Source organism: Papio anubis, chromosome 12 (assembly GCF_008728515.1).
Source record: "Papio anubis isolate 15944 chromosome 12, Panubis1.0, whole genome shotgun sequence".
NCBI lineage: Eukaryota > Metazoa > Chordata > Mammalia > Primates > Cercopithecidae > Papio > Papio anubis.
This window is the reverse complement of record NC_044987.1, coordinates 65,836,773-65,853,263: the sequence shown is the minus strand read 5'-3', so window position 1 is coordinate 65,853,263 and position 16,491 is coordinate 65,836,773. Positions and strand designations below refer to the sequence as shown.

Sequence of the window (16,491 nt, the reverse complement as noted above, 5' to 3'; positions counted from 1 at the left end):
ATGAGGGGTAAAAATGACCATTTGGGGTTTACAACTGTTACAAGAAGTCTTAATGTTTGATTTATTCAATATAAATGTATTGAATGTTTACCATGTGCCAGTCACTGTATTAGAGACATGGAATACAGTCATGAAAGCATCACTCCCCTCATCTTAAGGAGTTTATAGAGGGGAGATTCATGTGCAAAGAAATAGCTTCATTCCAATAAAAACATTTCCATTTGGGGATATATATGAGGTACGGATAGGCTGTATGAGTGCTTTCCCGAAAGAAGGGACCCTTGAGTTGAGACTTAAAGGATGAGCAATTTATGAGAGTATCAGATGGGGTAAGGCTTCCAAGCAGCGGTGAGGTGCACAGAGGTGTGGGAGGGCCCAGCTTGTTCAAGGGCCTACTAGGGGTTCAGGATATCTGGAGTTAAGACCGGAGATGGGAGGGTGGCGGATGAGAGTGCAGGGAGGCTCAGTCAAGTCAGAGGGTTTGAGCTTTTTTCTATAGGGAATATTGAAAATTTTGAGTAGAGGAGCAATATTACCAGATTTGTTTTTGCAAGTGGTAGTCAATGTAGAGCAGTGGTTTATAACCATGGGAGACTTTGCCCCCCAGAAGGGATATTAGCAATATCTAGAGAAATTTCTGATTGTCACAACTGGTGGTATACTATTGGCATCTAGTGGGTAGAGGCTGAGAATGCTGCTAACCATCCTGTAATGCACTTGACAGCTCCCATAATAAAGCATTATCTGGTCCAAAAGGTCAATAGTGCCAATGTTGAGAAACCGTGGTGTAGAGTACAGATCAGAGGGTCAGACCTCTATAAGAAGGCAGTCAAAATAATGCAGGGGAGCAATAACTCAGGACAACTCAGGCCTAAGTCAGAACAATGATAATGGTGATGGAGAGGAACAGACAAATAGAGTTAATGAGGACTTACTTAATCCCTGGTTGATTGATATACCGGGTGAGAAAAAGGGAAGAACTGATTTCTGGCTTTAGCAACTGTGTGGATGGAAGAATCATTAGAGCAGGTTTGGAATGATCATGAGTTTAGTTTTGGGCTGGTTGGATTTAGGGTGCCTGTGGGACATCCAAGTGGAGGTGCTGAGCAGCCATCTGGATGTACAAGTTTGGAAATCTCAGAGGAGTGGTCTAGAGTGAAAGTATAGACGATGGTTGAAGTAAAAGACAAGGCCCTGAGAGAGTGTGTGAAGTGAGAAGGGGCCAAGGAGAGATTCCAGGGAACAGTGTGTAAGAACAGGCAGATAAGGGGAGATGGAGGAAGACTGGCAGTGGTGGTGGGGGAAGCAGTGGGTGGAGAAGCAGGAAAAGTAGTGTCAAGAAGTCATAGCAGGAGAGATGGGCATGGTGATGCATCCCTGTAATCCAAGCCACTCGAGAGGCTGAGGCAGGAGGATTACTTGAGCCCAGTAGTTCCAGACCTGCCTGGACAACATAGTGAGAGCCTGTCTTACAAAATAAATAAAGGCCAGGCACAGTGGTTCACGCCTGTAATCTCAGCACTTTGGGAGGCCAAGGTGGAAGGACTGGCTGAGGCCAGGAGTTTGAGACCAGCCTGGGAAACATACTGAAAACGGTCTATGCAAAAAATAAAAAAACTAGCCAGGCATGGTGGTGCACACCTGTAGTCCTAGTTGTTCAGGAGGCTGAGGCAGGAGGATTGCTTGAGCCCAGGAGTTCAAAGTTGCAGTGAGCTAGGATCACACCACTGCACCCCAGACTGGGCAACAGAGAGCCTGTCTCAAAAAAAAAATTAAATAAATAATTTATGTTTTAAAAAGTCAAAGCAGGAGGTACACCTGGGAAGGAGGTTGGGATGGGCATATGGAGTAAGTTTGGAGGCTGGTAGGAAGTTTAGAGAGTTCACAGATAAATGTCTTTCTTTTCTCCTTGAAATAGTGCATCTGAAGAGAGCAAGGGATGGAATGGGGGCAAGAGGACAGGGATGAAGTTTATTATGGCTTTGGGGCAGAAGGGGAGAGGGAGCTGACCAAGGTCGGACTGAGATGCTGAGCTGAGAATCTGCTGAAAAAGGAGACTGTATTTGCAGTGAAACCTCTGAGCAGGGGTTGTACAGGCCAGGAAATTCACTTCTGCCTTGTTCATTTCCAGTCAGTGGCCCTTGTGCCTTTTGGGTCACTTCCTGACAACTTCCCCGGACCACTGTTTATTGCTTTCTTCCTGCAGCGAGTCAGAGGGCAAAGGTCATTAACAGCTTCTGGAGATGGTGCCGCAGCTGTACTGCTGCCTGCCAGGATTGGTGCAGGGGAAGTCTGTCTCCTGGGATATCTGGGCCCACAGCCACAGTAGAGAGTTGGAGCAGAAGCTGTTTCCAGGGTTCAGCCATGGCAGGGTCTTGGTGTCTCTCAGGAGGGTAAACAATGCACAGGTCATTTCTGTCAAGGGTCTGGGCAACAATCAGAAGTCCTTGGCCAGCTTTCTCTCTAAGCACATTTTCTGGCTGAGAAAGGGGAACTCTCCAGCTTCCTGTTGCAGCGTATCATGACCCTGAGGTCCTTATATCCACAAAGAGCACTTTGTCACAGGCTACAGTTGTCAGTACCAGCTAACCCACTATTGAGGGCCTAATGTGTACCCAATGTATAAAACTTAGTGTGAAAGAAGGTTTTGTTACAAAGCAGGATGATCAGACTGTCGATTTACTCAGTGAAAAAAAATATGGGTAAAGCACCTACTGTGTACCTTGCACAGTACTAGGCAAAGAAGAGGGGACACCACTCACCCCAGCCTCTCCCTAGGTGACAGCCACAGATGCGGATAGTGGCCTATTTGGCCTCCTCTCCTATTCCTTGGGTGCTGGACTTGGGTCTTCCGGATCTCCCCCATTCCGCATTGATGCCCACAGCGGTGATGTGTGCACAACCCGGACCCTGGACCGTGACCAGGGGCCCTCAAGCTTTGACTTCACAGTGACAGCTGTGGATGGGGTGAGTCAGTAGACCATGGGTAGGTTGGGATGTTGGGGTGGGGCACTCACCGGGGCCAGACAAGGCTCACCTGACCTATGGCTGCATGTCCCACCAGGGAGGCCTCAAGTCCATGGTGTATGTGAAGGTGTTTCTGTCAGACGAGAATGACAACCCTCCTCAGTTTTATCCACGGGAGTATGCTGCCAGTATAAGTGCCCAGAGTCCACCAGGCACAGCTGTGCTGAGGGTGCGTGCCCATGACCCTGACCAGGGGTCCCATGGGCGACTCTCCTACCATATCCTGGCTGGCAATAGCCCCCCACTTTTCGCATTGGATGAGCAATCAGGTGAGGATCCTCCCATTCCTGGGGCCTTCCCCCAGGTCTCCCTCCCCACCTGCCTAAATGATGTCCTACCCACCTCTTCCATAACCTTTCTGGCCCTATTAAGTTTCATTATATATCTCTGCTTCTATCTTTCCTCCCAGGGCTGTTGACAGTAGCCTGGCCCTTGGCCAGACGGGCCAACTCTGTGGTGCAGCTGGAGATCGGGGCTCAGGATGGAGGTGGCCTACAGGCAGAACCCAGTGCCCGAGTGAACATCAGCATTGTGCCTGGAACCCCCACACCACCCATATTTGAGCAACTACAGTATGTTTTTTCTGTGCCAGAGGATGTGGCACCAGGCACCAGTGTGGGCATAGTCCAGGCACACAACCCACCAGGTATCCTTTAGCTTTATACCGACTTGGTGCCAGACCCAAATACCCCAGTATAACCCTCCAGCACCATCTGAAGGTACCTTAGAGTATCCCAGCGCAGATAGCCCCTGAGTATAAAACACTCTGGTACCAATGCCCAGCACCTCCTTAGGCACGGTGCAGGCACACTGCTTCATGAGGCACAGGAATGTCACCTCAGTGCCAACCAACCTCTTTGCCAACCCCTGCCCCTCCTACTATTTTGAAAGGCATGGGTGTGGGCACTGCCCATTCCTTCTTGGGATCAGAGTCTGGGTCCTGACTCAATAAGGGACTTTTTCCTGATCCCATTTTCGTCCTCCCTAGGTCGCTTGGCACCTGTGACCCTTTCCCTATCAGGTGGGGATCCCCGAGGACTCTTCTCCCTAGATGCGATTTCGGGGCTGTTGCAAACACTTCGCCCTCTGGACCGGGAGCTATTGGGACCGGTACTGGAGCTGGAGGTGCGAGCAGGCAGTGGAGTCCCCCCAGCTTTCGCTGTAGCTCGGGTGCGTGTGCTGCTGGATGATGTGAATGACAACTCCCCTGCCTTCCCTGCACCTGAAGACACGGTATTGCTACCACCAAACACTGCCCCAGGGACTCCCATCTATACACTGCGGGCTCTTGACCCTGACTCAGGTGTTAACAGTCGAGTCACCTTTACCCTGCTTGCTGGGGGTGGTGGAGCCTTCACCGTGGACCCCACCACAGGCCATGTACGGCTTATGAGGCCTCTGGGGCCCTCAGGAGGGCCAGCCCATGAGCTGGAGCTGGAGGCCCGGGATGGGGGCTCCCCACCACGCACCAGCCACTTTCGACTGCGGGTGGTGGTACAGGATGTGGGAACCCGTGGGCTGGCTCCCCAATTCGACAGCCCTACCTACCGTGTGGACCTGCCCTCAGGCACCATCCCTGGAACTCAGGTCCTGCAAGTGCAGGCCCAAGCACCAGATGGGGGCCCTGTCACGTATCACCTTGCAGCAGAGGGAGCAAGTAGCCCCTTTGGCCTGGAGCCACAGAGTGGGTGGCTATGGGTGCGGGCAGCGCTGGACCGTGAGGCCCAGGAGTTGTACATACTGAAGGTAATGGCAGTGTCTGGGTCCAAAGCTGAGTTGGGGCAGCAGACAGGCACAGCCACCGTGAGGGTCAGCATCCTCAACCAGAATGAACACAGTCCCCGCTTGTCTGAGGATCCCACCTTCCTGGCTGTGGCTGAGAACCAGCCCCCAGGGACCAGCGTGGGCCGAGTCTTTGCCACTGACCGAGACTCGGGACCCAATGGACGTCTGACCTACAGCCTGCAACAGCTGTCTGAAGACAGCAAGGCCTTCCGCATCCACCCCCAGACTGGTGAGCACAGAGACCCAAATCCTGAGACCCCATAACCTTATCCCCAGCCTGGTGAACATCCAGACAGTATCCCCAACCCCCAGCTGCCATCTCACCCCTGAGAGTGAGGATTTAGCCCTGGCATTCCCTCCCTCACTCCCCAAAACCCAGCTTCTTAGGTGCAGGCCTCAGACTCTGCATCCCTAAATATCTCATACATGATCCCCTTCTTGCACTCCCAGGAGAAGTGACCACACTCCAAACCCTGGACCGTGAGCAGCAGAGCACCTATCAGCTCCTGGTGCAGGTGCAGGATGGAGGGAGCCCATCCCACAGCACCACAGGCACTGTGCATGTTGCAGTGCTTGACCTCAACGACAACAGCCCCACCTTCCTGCAGGCTTCAGGAGCTGCTGCTGGTGGCCTCCCTATACAGGTATGTGAAGTGGCAGGACTTTGTCCTGAAAAGTGTGAGAGGGAGTGGGGATCTCCCCATAGAGCTGTAGACGTAGGTAAGAGACTGCCTCCTGGATCAGGTGTCGGAGCCCAAAAGAGGTTCTGCCTGCCCGCAGGTGAGGGAAGCTTTATCCTGAGTTGTCTGAAGAACAGGAAAGAGACAACTAGGTGAGTTGTGTTCCCACAGGTACCAGACCGTGTGCCTCCAGGAACACTGGTGACAACTCTGCAAGCGAAGGATCCAGATGAGGGGGAGAATGGGACCATCTTGTACACGCTAACTGGTATGGGAGTGGAGAGAAGAGAATTGGTGGGTGATGGCATGCCTTCATGGCCTGCCCAGCTCTGGGCCCCAAGCCCTCATCTTACTCTGCCTGTCCCCAGGTCCTGGCTCAGAACTTTTCTCTCTGAACCCTCACTCAGGGGAGCTGCTCACTGCAGCTCCCCTGATCCGAGCAGAGCGGCCCCACTATGTGCTGACACTGAGTGCTCACGACCAAGGCAGCCCTCCTCGAAGTGCCAGCCTCCAGCTGCTGGTGCAGGTATGGCTGCCCTTCCCACAGTCTGCCCACCTCCCCTTGGCTACCGCTGTAGGTCCCCTTCAGTAGCTCCAGCTTCATGGGAGTCCTTGGGCTCCAGTAGTAGTCAGGTTACTCTGACCACTCTTTCCTACCACCTGGGAAGCCAGCCCAGATCCCCTTTTACACCGGCCCTCACAATTCTGTTCTCCCTCCCCGGTCCACAACAGGTGCTTCCCTCAGCTCGCTTGGCCGAGCCGCCCCCAGACCTCGCAGAGCGGGACCCAGCGGCACCAGTGCCTGTCGTGCTGACGGTGACAGCAGCTGAGGGGCTGCAGCCCGGCTCTCTGTTGGGCTCGGTGGCACCTCCAGAGCCCGCGGGTTTGGGCGCACTCACCTACACACTGGTGGGCGGTGCCGATCCCGAGGGCACCTTCGCGCTGGATGCGGCCTCAGGGCGCTTGTACCTGGCGCGGCCCCTGGACTTCGAAGCAGGCCCGCCATGGCGCGCGCTCACGGTACGCGCTGAGGGGCCGGGAGGCGCGGGCGCGCGGCTGCTGCGAGTGCAGGTGCGCGTGCAGGACGAGAATGAGCATGCGCCCGCCTTCGCGCGCGATCCGCTGGCGCTGGCGCTGCCCGAGAACCCGGAGCCCAGCGCAGCGCTGTACACTTTCCGCGCGTCGGACGCCGACGGCCCCGGCCCCAATAGCGACGTGCGCTACCGCCTGCTGCGCCAGGAGCCGCCCGTGCCGGCGCTTCGCCTGGACGCGCGCACCGGGGCGCTCAGCGCTCCGCGCGGCCTGGACCGAGAGACCACTCCCGCGCTGCTGCTACTGGTGGAAGCCACCGACCGGCCAGCCAACGCCAGCCGCCGCCGTGCAACGCGCGTTTCTGCGCGCGTCTTCGTCACGGATGAGAATGACAACGCGCCTGTCTTCGCCTCGCCCTCACGCGTGCGCCTCCCAGAGGACCAGCCGCCTGGGCCCGCGGCGCTGCACGTGGTAGCCCGGGACCCGGACCTGGGCGAGGCCGCACGCGTGTCCTATCGGCTGGCATCTGGCGGGGACGGACACTTCCGGCTGCACTCAAGCACTGGTGAGGGTTAGGTTGAGGGTGAGGGCGAGGAAGGTGCTGAGGTGGAGTGTTGAGGTCCCCACCAACCTGCCTTACCGCTCACCTAGGAGCGCTGTCTGTGGTGCAGCCGTTGGACCGCGAACAACGAGCTGAGCACATACTGACAGTGGTGGCCTCAGACCACGGCTCCCCGCCGCGCTCGGCCACTCAGGTCCTGACCGTCAGTGTCGCTGACGTCAACGACGAGGCGCCTACTTTCCAGCAGCAGGAGTACAGCGTCCTCTTGCGTGAGAACAGCGCGCCTGGCACATCTCTGCTCACCTTGCGAGCAACCGACCCCGACCTGGGTAAGACCTCGGGGGATGAATTATGAGTGGGATGGACTGGGGCAAGAAAGAGCGTTTTTACCCTCTGATCGCCCTCCATGCTGTCCCTCCTCAGGGGCCAACGGGCAAGTGACTTATGGAGGCGTCTCTAGCGGAAGCTTTTCTCTGGATCCTGACACTGGTGTTCTCACGACTCTTCGGGCCCTTGATCGAGAGGAGCAGGAGGAGATCAACCTGACAGGTACATGTTGACAGCACCCCAAAAGCCTGAGTGAGGTGTTGTAAACACCAGTATTACCTGGACAGAATACCCAAAGTACTACCTTCTAGAAGTTTTTGCCTAATGCCATAAAGCTCCTGTTACGTTTTTGGACGCTTTTGGGGAGTCAAGAGTTTGGCAGGGTGCAAGGTGAACTGACTTCTAGACTGCCACAACTGTGACCATACAAATTCTAAAATGCATAATGTCACAGCTATGCCCTCCTGGCCTCCCTCAGATACTGCAGTCATTTGACAGAGAAGCATATTGATACTCAATATTGGAGAGGTCAAGTGACTTGCTCAAGCTCATGCAGCTTGGAAGTGGCAGGGCTGGGACTTGAACCCAGATCTTTTCATACCTCATTTAGTGCCTTTCCTGTTACACCACCACTAGTCCAAGATATATCTTGCATGCACCAAGCATGGGAGGTAGGACACATGTATGTTTATGTATGCATGACACATGTGTGCCTGGGAGGTATGGAGAGATGGACATTTTCTGGTTTGTGTGCACCGAATGAACATATATGACCACTATGTGGTGTGGATTTCTCCATGTGATGAGAGCAGACTAGACTTCATTGATTTTGCTTTCCCACAGTGTATGCCCAGGACAGGGGCTCACCTCCCCAGTTAACTCATGCCACCATTCGAGTGGCTGTGGAGGATGAGAATGACCATGCACCAACCTTTGGGAGTACCCATCTCTCTCTGGAGGTGCCTGAGGGCCAGGACCCCCAAACCCTTACCATGCTTCGGGCTTCTGATCCAGATGTGGGAGCCAATGGGCAGTTGCAGTACCGCATCCTAGGTGAGAACCTTCCCACTCCCACTAACTCAGCACCCACTTGCCTGGTTCTTGCTCCTCCTTGGCTGCTGTCAGCCTCAGTGCATGTGTCTGGGTCTCCTTTTCCCTCATGATATCGTCCACCTTTTCTTTCATGCTTATACCCAGTGTATCTGGGTATCTCTTTCCATGCCCTTTATCTCCCTGTGTGTCTCTGTTTCTATCTTCCTATTTCTTTTCTTTCTCATTTATTTCTCCCTGTAGAGCAGTCGTTCTCAAACTTTTTGGTCCCAGAAACCCTTAACACTGTTAATTTTTGAGAACCCTAAAGAGTTTTTATGTGGATTATATTAGTATTTACTGTATTAGGTAATAAAACTGAGATGATGTTAAAATATGATTGTGAAACAAGCCAATGAAGTATACAGCTTGCCGGTATTTCTGTGTAAGCACAAGGAAATACTAAGATTTCAAGTAACAGTTTGTTGGACAGTAATTAATTTCAGAGATTAAAGCAGGTGTAACTGAAGATAGCCAGAGCAGACTGAATCTCTGAAGACACACACATTCATGCTCTAAACTTTCTATCTACAAAATTCTAGAAAACACAGGAATACATAAGCACACATTGCATTAACCAAGACATTATATCATCACATGTCATAGAGCATCTGCAAATTCTACTGTACATCTGTGAGATAATGAGAATAAAAAGGCCATATAATGGCTTAGTAGTGCTATGAAATAATTTTGATCTTATGCATATGAAAAGGACCTGGGGGACTCCTGGGGTTCCCAGACCACACACAGATGATACCAGCTGCTTTATAGTATTTTCTGTTACTTTCCATTTCTTTTTTTCTGTTTTTCTTCCTTTCTTTCATAAGTTCAGTTGCTTTTGTGCACATGCTCACTCTCTCTGCTGTTGTCTGTAAATCACCCCCATCCCCATGACACATGTATATTTATATGTGCATGCCCTTCTCTGCAGATGGGGACCCATCAGGAGCCTTTGTCCTAGACCTTGCTTCTGGAGAGTTTGGCACCATGAGGCCACTAGACAGAGAGGTGGAGCCAGCTTTCCAGCTGAGGATAGAGGCCCGGGATGGAGGCCAGCCAGCTCTCAGTGCCACGCTGCTTTTGACAGTGACAGTGCTGGATGCCAATGACCATGCTCCAGCCTTTCCTGTGCCTGCCTACTCTGTGGAGGTGCCGGAGGATGTGCCTGCAGGGACCCTGCTGCTACAGCTACAGGCTCATGACCCTGATGCTGGAGCCAATGGCCGTGTAACTTACTACCTGGGTGCCGGTACAGCAGGAGCCTTCCTGCTGGAGCCCAGCTCTGGAGAACTGCGCACAGCTGCAGCCTTGGACAGAGAACAGTGTCCCAGCTACACCTTTGCTGTGAGTGCAGTGGATGGTGCAGCTGCTGGGCCCTTAAGCACCACAGTGTCTGTCACCATCATAGTGCGTGATGTCAATGACCATGCACCCACCTTCCCCACCAGTCCTCTGCGCCTACGCCTGCCCCGCCCAGGCCCCAGCTTCAGTACCCCAACTCTGGCTCTGGCTACACTGAGAGCTGAAGATCGTGATGCTGGTGCCAATGCTTCCATTCTGTACCGACTGGCGGGCACACCACCTCCTGGCACTACTGTGGACTCTTACACTGGTGAAATCCGTGTGGCCCGCTCTCCTGTAGCTCTAGGCGCCCGGGATCGTGTCCTATTCATTGTGGCCACTGATCTTGGCCGTCCAGCTCGCTCTGCCACTGGTGTGATCATTGTTGGACTGCAGGGGGAAGCTGAGCGTGGACCCCGCTTTCCCCGGACTAGCAGTGAGGCTATGATTCGTGAGAATGCACCCCCAGGTGGGTTTCCAGCCATTTCTCCCAGATTCGAACTCCCAAATGGGCTGGGGTTGCCCATTGAAAATGTCCCCCAAACTCTCCCAGTCTCACGCTCGCAGTCCAACAATACCATTCTTTCTGCAGGGACTCCTATTGTCTCCCCGAGGGCTGTCCATGCAGGAGGCACAAATGGACCCATCACCTACAGCATTCTCAGTGGAAATGAGAAAGGGACATTCTCCATCCAGCCTAGTACAGGTAAGGAATAGGAGCAGGGGCTCTGTGCGGGACAGGCTACTGGGGAAGCAGGTTCTTTGCATCAGAGGAGCCTTTGATGGGTGAAGGGCTATCCTTGAGTAACGGGTCTCAGAGAAGGAGGCTCCAGGGCAAGCAAAGGGAGCTGTCACTTATGCATTCTGCCTCCCCCAGGCGCCATCACAGTTCGCTCAGCAGAGGGGCTGGACTTCGAGGTGAGTCCACGACTGCGACTGGTGCTGCAGGCAGAGAGTGGAGGAGCCTTTGCCTTCACTGTGCTGACCCTGACCCTGCAAGATGCCAACGACAATGCTCCCCGTTTCCTGCGGCCCCATTACGTGGCCTTCCTTCCTGAGTCCCGGCCCTTGGAGGGGCCCCTGCTGCAGGTGCGGGGTGTGATGGAAAGATGGGGGAGCAGGGCTAGTCAGACTTGTCTGTGGCCAGACCAGTCCCAGCAGCCTCCTACCCTCACCAGGTGGAGGCAGATGACCTGGATCAAGGCTCTGGAGGACAGATTTCCTACAGTCTGGCTGCATCCCAGCCGGCACGTGGATTGTTCCACGTAGACCCAGCCACAGGCACTATCACCACCACAGCCATCCTGGACCGTGAGATCTGGGCCGAAACACGGTGAGTCCTGGCCCTGTGGACCAAAGACCCTATCTTGGGCCTGTCCAGTTTAAAGCCCTGCCTTGAACCCACCTCAGTCCCTTGGCCACATCCTGAATTCCCCAGCCCTAAGGTCTGTCCTGAGTCCTCCTGGCCCTGCCCAGAGTTCCCCCTTATTGCCATGCCCCACCCGATGATTGTGCTTTGTACCCAGGTTGGTACTGATGGCCACAGACAGAGGGAGCCCAGCCCTGGTGGGCTCAGCTACCTTGACGGTGATGGTCATCGACACCAATGACAACCGCCCCACCATCCCCCAGCCCTGGGAGCTCCGAGTGTCAGAAGGTGAGACTGGGTAAAGTGGGTGGCATAAAGGGTGGCAGAAAGACATTTTTCTCCACCCTGCGGCTCAAGGTGGGGCTGTGTCCATGCCAAACACATTTGTCTCGTGTATTTCAGATGCGTTATTGGGCTCAGAGATTGCACAGGTAACAGGGAACGATGTGGACTCAGGACCGGTGCTGTGGTATGTGCTGAGCCCATCTGGGCCCCAGGATCCCTTCAGTGTTGGCCGCTATGGAGGCCGTGTCTCCCTCACGGGGCCCCTGGACTTTGAGCAGTGTGACCGCTACCAGCTGCAGCTGCTGGCGCATGATGGGCCTCATGAGGGCCGTGCCAACCTCACAGTGCTTGTGGAGGATGTCAATGATAATGCACCTGCCTTCTCACAGAGCCTCTACCAGGTATTGACACCCCTGGATCCACCTTCACCTGGGCCTGGGTTGTTCTTATTGGAGGCAAGTATCAGAGCTAGCAGCTGCTGAGGTGGGCTGGATGTTGGAGCTGATCTGGGAATGGGAAGGTCCCAAGTCCTGTGAACTACATCCTGGTTTTGCATCCTGTACCCACAAAGGGGAGAAGGTGGGCATTTCCCATTCGAATACTTAGGAGTAGGGGCTCCGAGTATTCCAAGTATTGGAATGGACGCCAAGCAGGGCTCAAGGAAGCAAGCTCAAGAACAGGCTGCATGGACAGCAGGGCAAATGGGAAGCCTGGCCATAAGCACTTCTCCTCACACTTCAGGTAATGCTGCTTGAGCACACACCCCCAGGCAGTGCCATTCTCTCCGTCTCTGCCACTGATCGGGACTCAGGTGCCAATGGTCACATCTCCTACCACCTGGCTTCCCCTGCTGATGGCTTCAGTGTTGACCCCAACAATGGTGCGTCTTTCCCAGGATCTGCCCCTTGCCTTTGACTGTGTTAGGCTATAATCTGACCTCATTCCTTGAATTTGTTACTCAAACTCTGTAACTCCTAGATGTCTGGCCCAGGGAGGACATTTCCTCCCCTCTGTCTTCATTGTAAGCCCCTTGTTGAGTGCATGTCTAGAAGCTGTTCCCTAAGCTGTGAAGCCTTGAGGCCATCCCCTTGTCTCCCAGCAGATAGGCCATTCCCTGAGTCTGACTTTCAAAACCATTTCCTAGATCCTGAAGGGTCACTCTTCTGTTCACTCACAGCCTTTGTTGAGTATGTTTCTTTCCCTTCCATTCTCATCTCAGGGACCCTGTTCACAATAGTGGGAACAGTGGCCTTGGGCCATGACGGGTCAGGAGCAGTGGATGTGGTGCTGGAAGCACGAGACCACGGGACTCCAGGCCGGGCAGCACGAGCCACAGTGCATGTACAACTGCAGGACCAGAACGACCATGCCCCGAGCTTCACATTGCCACACTACCGTGTGGCTGTGACTGAGGACCTACCCCCTGGCTCCACTCTGCTCACCCTGGAGGCTACAGATGCTGATGGAAGCCGCACCCATGCCGCTGTGGAGTACAGCATCATCAGTGGCAACTGGGGCCGAGTCTTCCAGCTGGAACCCAGGCTGGCTGAGGCTGGGGAGAGTGCTGGACCAGGCCCCCAGGCACTGGGCTGCCTGGTGTTGCTTGAACCTCTAGACTTTGAAAGCCTGACACAGTACAATCTAACAGTGGCTGCAGCTGACCGTGGGCAGCCACCCCAAAGCTCAGTCGTGCCAGTCACTGTCACTGTACTAGATGTCAATGACAACCCACCTGTCTTTACCCGAGCATCCTACCGTGTGGCAGTACCTGAGGACACACCTGTTGGAGCTGAGCTGCTGCATGTAGAGGCCTCTGACGCTGACCCTGGCCCTCACGGCCTCGTGCGTTTCACTGTCAGCTCAGGCGACCCATCAGGGCTCTTTGAACTGGATGAGAGCTCAGGCACCTTGCGACTGGCCCATGCCCTGGACTGTGAGACCCAGGCTCGACATCAGCTTGTAGTACAGGCTGCTGACCCTACTGGTGCACACTTTGCTTTGGCACCAGTGACAATTGAGGTCCAGGATGTGAATGATCATGGCCCAGCCTTCCCACTGAACTTACTCAGCACCAGCCTGGCCGAGAATCAGCCTCCAGGCACTCTCGTGACCACTCTGCATGCAATCGACGGGGATGCTGGGGCTTTTGGGAAGCTCCGTTACAGCCTGTTGGAGGCTGGGCCAGGGCCTGAGGGCCGTGAGGCATTTGCACTGAACAGCTCAACAGGGGAGTTGCGTGCACGAGTGGCCTTTGACTACGAGCACACAGAAAGCTTCCGGCTGCTAGTGGGTGCTGCCGATGCTGGGAATCTCTCAGCCTCTGTCACTGTGTCGGTGCTGGTGACTGGAGAGGATGAGTATGACCCGGTATTTCTGGCACCAGCTTTCCACTTCCAAGTGCCTGAAGGTGCCCGGCGTGGCCACAGCTTGGGTCATGTGCAGGCCACAGACGAGGATGGGGGTGCTGATGGCCTGGTTCTGTATTCCCTTGCCACCTCTTCACCCTATTTTGGTATTAACCAGACTACAGGTGCCCTATACCTGCGGGTGGACAGTCGAGCACCAGGCAGTGGAACAGCCACCACTGGGGGTGGGGGCCGGACCCGGCGGGAAGCACCACGGGAGCTGAGGCTGGAGGTGATAGCACGGGGGCCTCTGCCTGGTTCCCGGAGTGCCACAGTGCCTGTGACCGTGGATATCACCCACACCGCACTGGGCCTGGCACCTGACCTCAACCTGCTATTAGTAGGGGCTGTAGCAGCCTCCTTGGGAGTTGTGGTGGTGCTTGCACTGGCAGCCCTTGTCCTAGGACTTGTTCGGGCCCGTGGCCGCAAGGCTGAGGCAGCCCCTGGCCCAATGTCACAGGCAGCACCCCTAGCCAGTGGCTCACTGCAGAAAGTGGGCCGAGAGCCACCTAGTCCACCACCCTCTGAGCACCTCTATCACCAGACTCTTCCCAGCTATGGTGGGCCAGGAGCTGGAGGACCCTACCCCCGTGGTGGCTCCTTGGACCCTTCACATTCAAGTGGCCGAGGCTCAGCAGAGGCTGCAGAGGATGATGAGATCCGCATGATCAATGAGTTCCCCCGTGTGGCCAGTGTGGCCTCCTCTCTGGCTGCCCGTGGCCCTGACTCAGGCATCCAGCAGGATGCAGATGGACTGAGTGACACATCCTGTGAGCCACCTGCCCCTGACACCTGGTATAAGGGCCGAAAGGCAGGGCTGCTGCTGCCAGGTGCAGGAGCCACTCTCTATCGAGAGGAGGGGCCCCCAGCCACTGCCACAGCCTTCCTGGGGGGCTGTGGCCTGAGCCCTGCACCCACTGGGGACTATGGCTTCCCAGCAGATGGCAAGCCATGTGTGGCAGGTGCACTGACAGCCATTGTGGCCGGCGAGGAGGAGCTCCGTGGCAGCTATAACTGGGACTACCTGCTGAGCTGGTGCCCTCAGTTCCAACCACTGGCCAGTGTCTTCACAGAGATCGCTCGGCTCAAGGATGAAGCTCGGCCATGTCCCCCAGCTCCCCGTATCGACCCACCACCCCTCATCACTGCCGTGGCCCACCCAGGAGCCAAGTCTGTGCCCCCCAAGCCAGCAAACACAGCTGCAGCCCGGGCCATCTTCCCACCAGCTCCTCACCGCTCCCCCATCAGCCATGAAGGCTCCCTGTCCTCAGCTGCCATGTCCCCCAGCTTCTCACCCTCTCTGTCTCCTCTGGCTGCTCGCTCACCCGTTGTCTCACCATTTGGGGTGGCCCAGGGTCCCTCAGCCTCAGCACTCAGCACAGAGTCTGGCCTGGAGCCACCTGATGACACGGAGCTGCACATCTAGCTGTGGCCCAGGCTGGGCCCCGACCTGGGATGCGCATAGTGTCCCCAATGCAGGTCCCACTCTGAGCCTGCCCTGGGCAGCCTCGTACTATGACTGGCTACGGGGAGGCCACCACCAGGCCCCAGCTCTCCACCCTGAACTCCCCAGCCCCCTCAGAGCACTAGGACCATAGAAGTCCTGTTGGTCACTGACCTGTGACCAGATCCAATGTGGGGAGAAATATGAAGGAGGTAGCAGCCCTGGGTTCTCAGTGAGGGCTCCCTGCCCTGCACCAGCACCCTGAGATGGAGCTGAGACTTTATTTATTGGGGGTAGGGGGATGGAGGAGGTCCCTCCAACATGTTTGGACCCAGCTCCTTTGGGTTCCACTGACGCCCCTGCCCCTGCCCCTGCCCAGAACCAAGTGCCAATTCTCACTCTGGAGCCTTAATAAACTGCAATTTGTATCCAGTCTCCAGCTTTGTTCTATAGGGATGACTGGAAGACACCTGGCAGAGTATTGTGGATACTTCAGGAGGCACAGAGGGGTGGTGGGGTGGGGATGGCACTGGGAGCTCAGGAGCCTAGCCTGAGGCTGATGATCACATCTCTCCGCAGCTAATCTTTTCCTTCTAATATGGGCAAGAGGCCAGCAGGGCCTTGAGAGGGATCAGTTGGGTGTGAAAGGGGATCTTGGGGATGACCAGCTCTAGGCCCGAAATTCTTTTTTTAAAATAAGTCGGGGTGGGTACAAGAGCAGTCAAGGGGTTTATTTGTTTTTCTTGGGGCCACTAAATATCCACATTGTAATAATAGCTCAATTTGTTGAGCCTTTGTCATGTCAGGCTTTCTGCAGGTGGCTGTCTTGCTTCATCTCAGTGTAAACTTTCACAGTCATACAAAGGGATTTGGGAACCACTGGTGTAGACCATTCTTTGGGGGAGCCAGGCTGTGAGGGAAAGGCGATTGGCCAATATTTGAGAAGTTCATGGGACTGAGGAAATTAGAAAAAAAAAAAAAAAGTGGTCAAAGAGAAATGTTTCTGAGCATGATGCTAGTAAATACAGCTCTAGGATCCAAGCTTAGTGGGAAACTGGAGGGATCAATGGACAGGAGGAAGTCAGATTAATAGGAGTGAGGAAAAACAATAGCTTGAAAAAACAGAAGGTTACAGTCTAAGAAAG

General features: G+C 54.9%; 1 protein-coding gene across 1 annotated transcript in view; it reads left to right on the top strand.

The window, feature by feature from the left end:
* The window catches only part of DCHS1 (dachsous cadherin-related 1), a 33,439-nt gene extending 17,661 nt beyond the window's left edge, over positions 1-15,778 (top strand). The window contains exons 3-21 of the mRNA XM_003910281.3: positions 2,779-2,967; positions 3,065-3,296; positions 3,437-3,673; positions 4,016-5,041; positions 5,263-5,456; positions 5,664-5,760; positions 5,861-6,018; positions 6,225-7,089; positions 7,176-7,415; positions 7,510-7,635; positions 8,257-8,466; positions 9,434-10,312; positions 10,436-10,549; positions 10,721-10,932; positions 11,022-11,176; positions 11,370-11,500; positions 11,615-11,898; positions 12,239-12,377; positions 12,717-15,778. Of these exons, the coding sequence (XP_003910330.2) occupies positions 2,779-2,967; positions 3,065-3,296; positions 3,437-3,673; positions 4,016-5,041; positions 5,263-5,456; positions 5,664-5,760; positions 5,861-6,018; positions 6,225-7,089; positions 7,176-7,415; positions 7,510-7,635; positions 8,257-8,466; positions 9,434-10,312; positions 10,436-10,549; positions 10,721-10,932; positions 11,022-11,176; positions 11,370-11,500; positions 11,615-11,898; positions 12,239-12,377; positions 12,717-15,328 (8,100 nt within the window). The 3' untranslated portion in view covers positions 15,329-15,778. The remainder of the gene's footprint in view (positions 1-2,778; positions 2,968-3,064; positions 3,297-3,436; positions 3,674-4,015; positions 5,042-5,262; positions 5,457-5,663; positions 5,761-5,860; positions 6,019-6,224; positions 7,090-7,175; positions 7,416-7,509; positions 7,636-8,256; positions 8,467-9,433; positions 10,313-10,435; positions 10,550-10,720; positions 10,933-11,021; positions 11,177-11,369; positions 11,501-11,614; positions 11,899-12,238; positions 12,378-12,716) is intronic.
* The last annotated feature ends 713 nt before the right edge of the window (positions 15,779-16,491 follow it).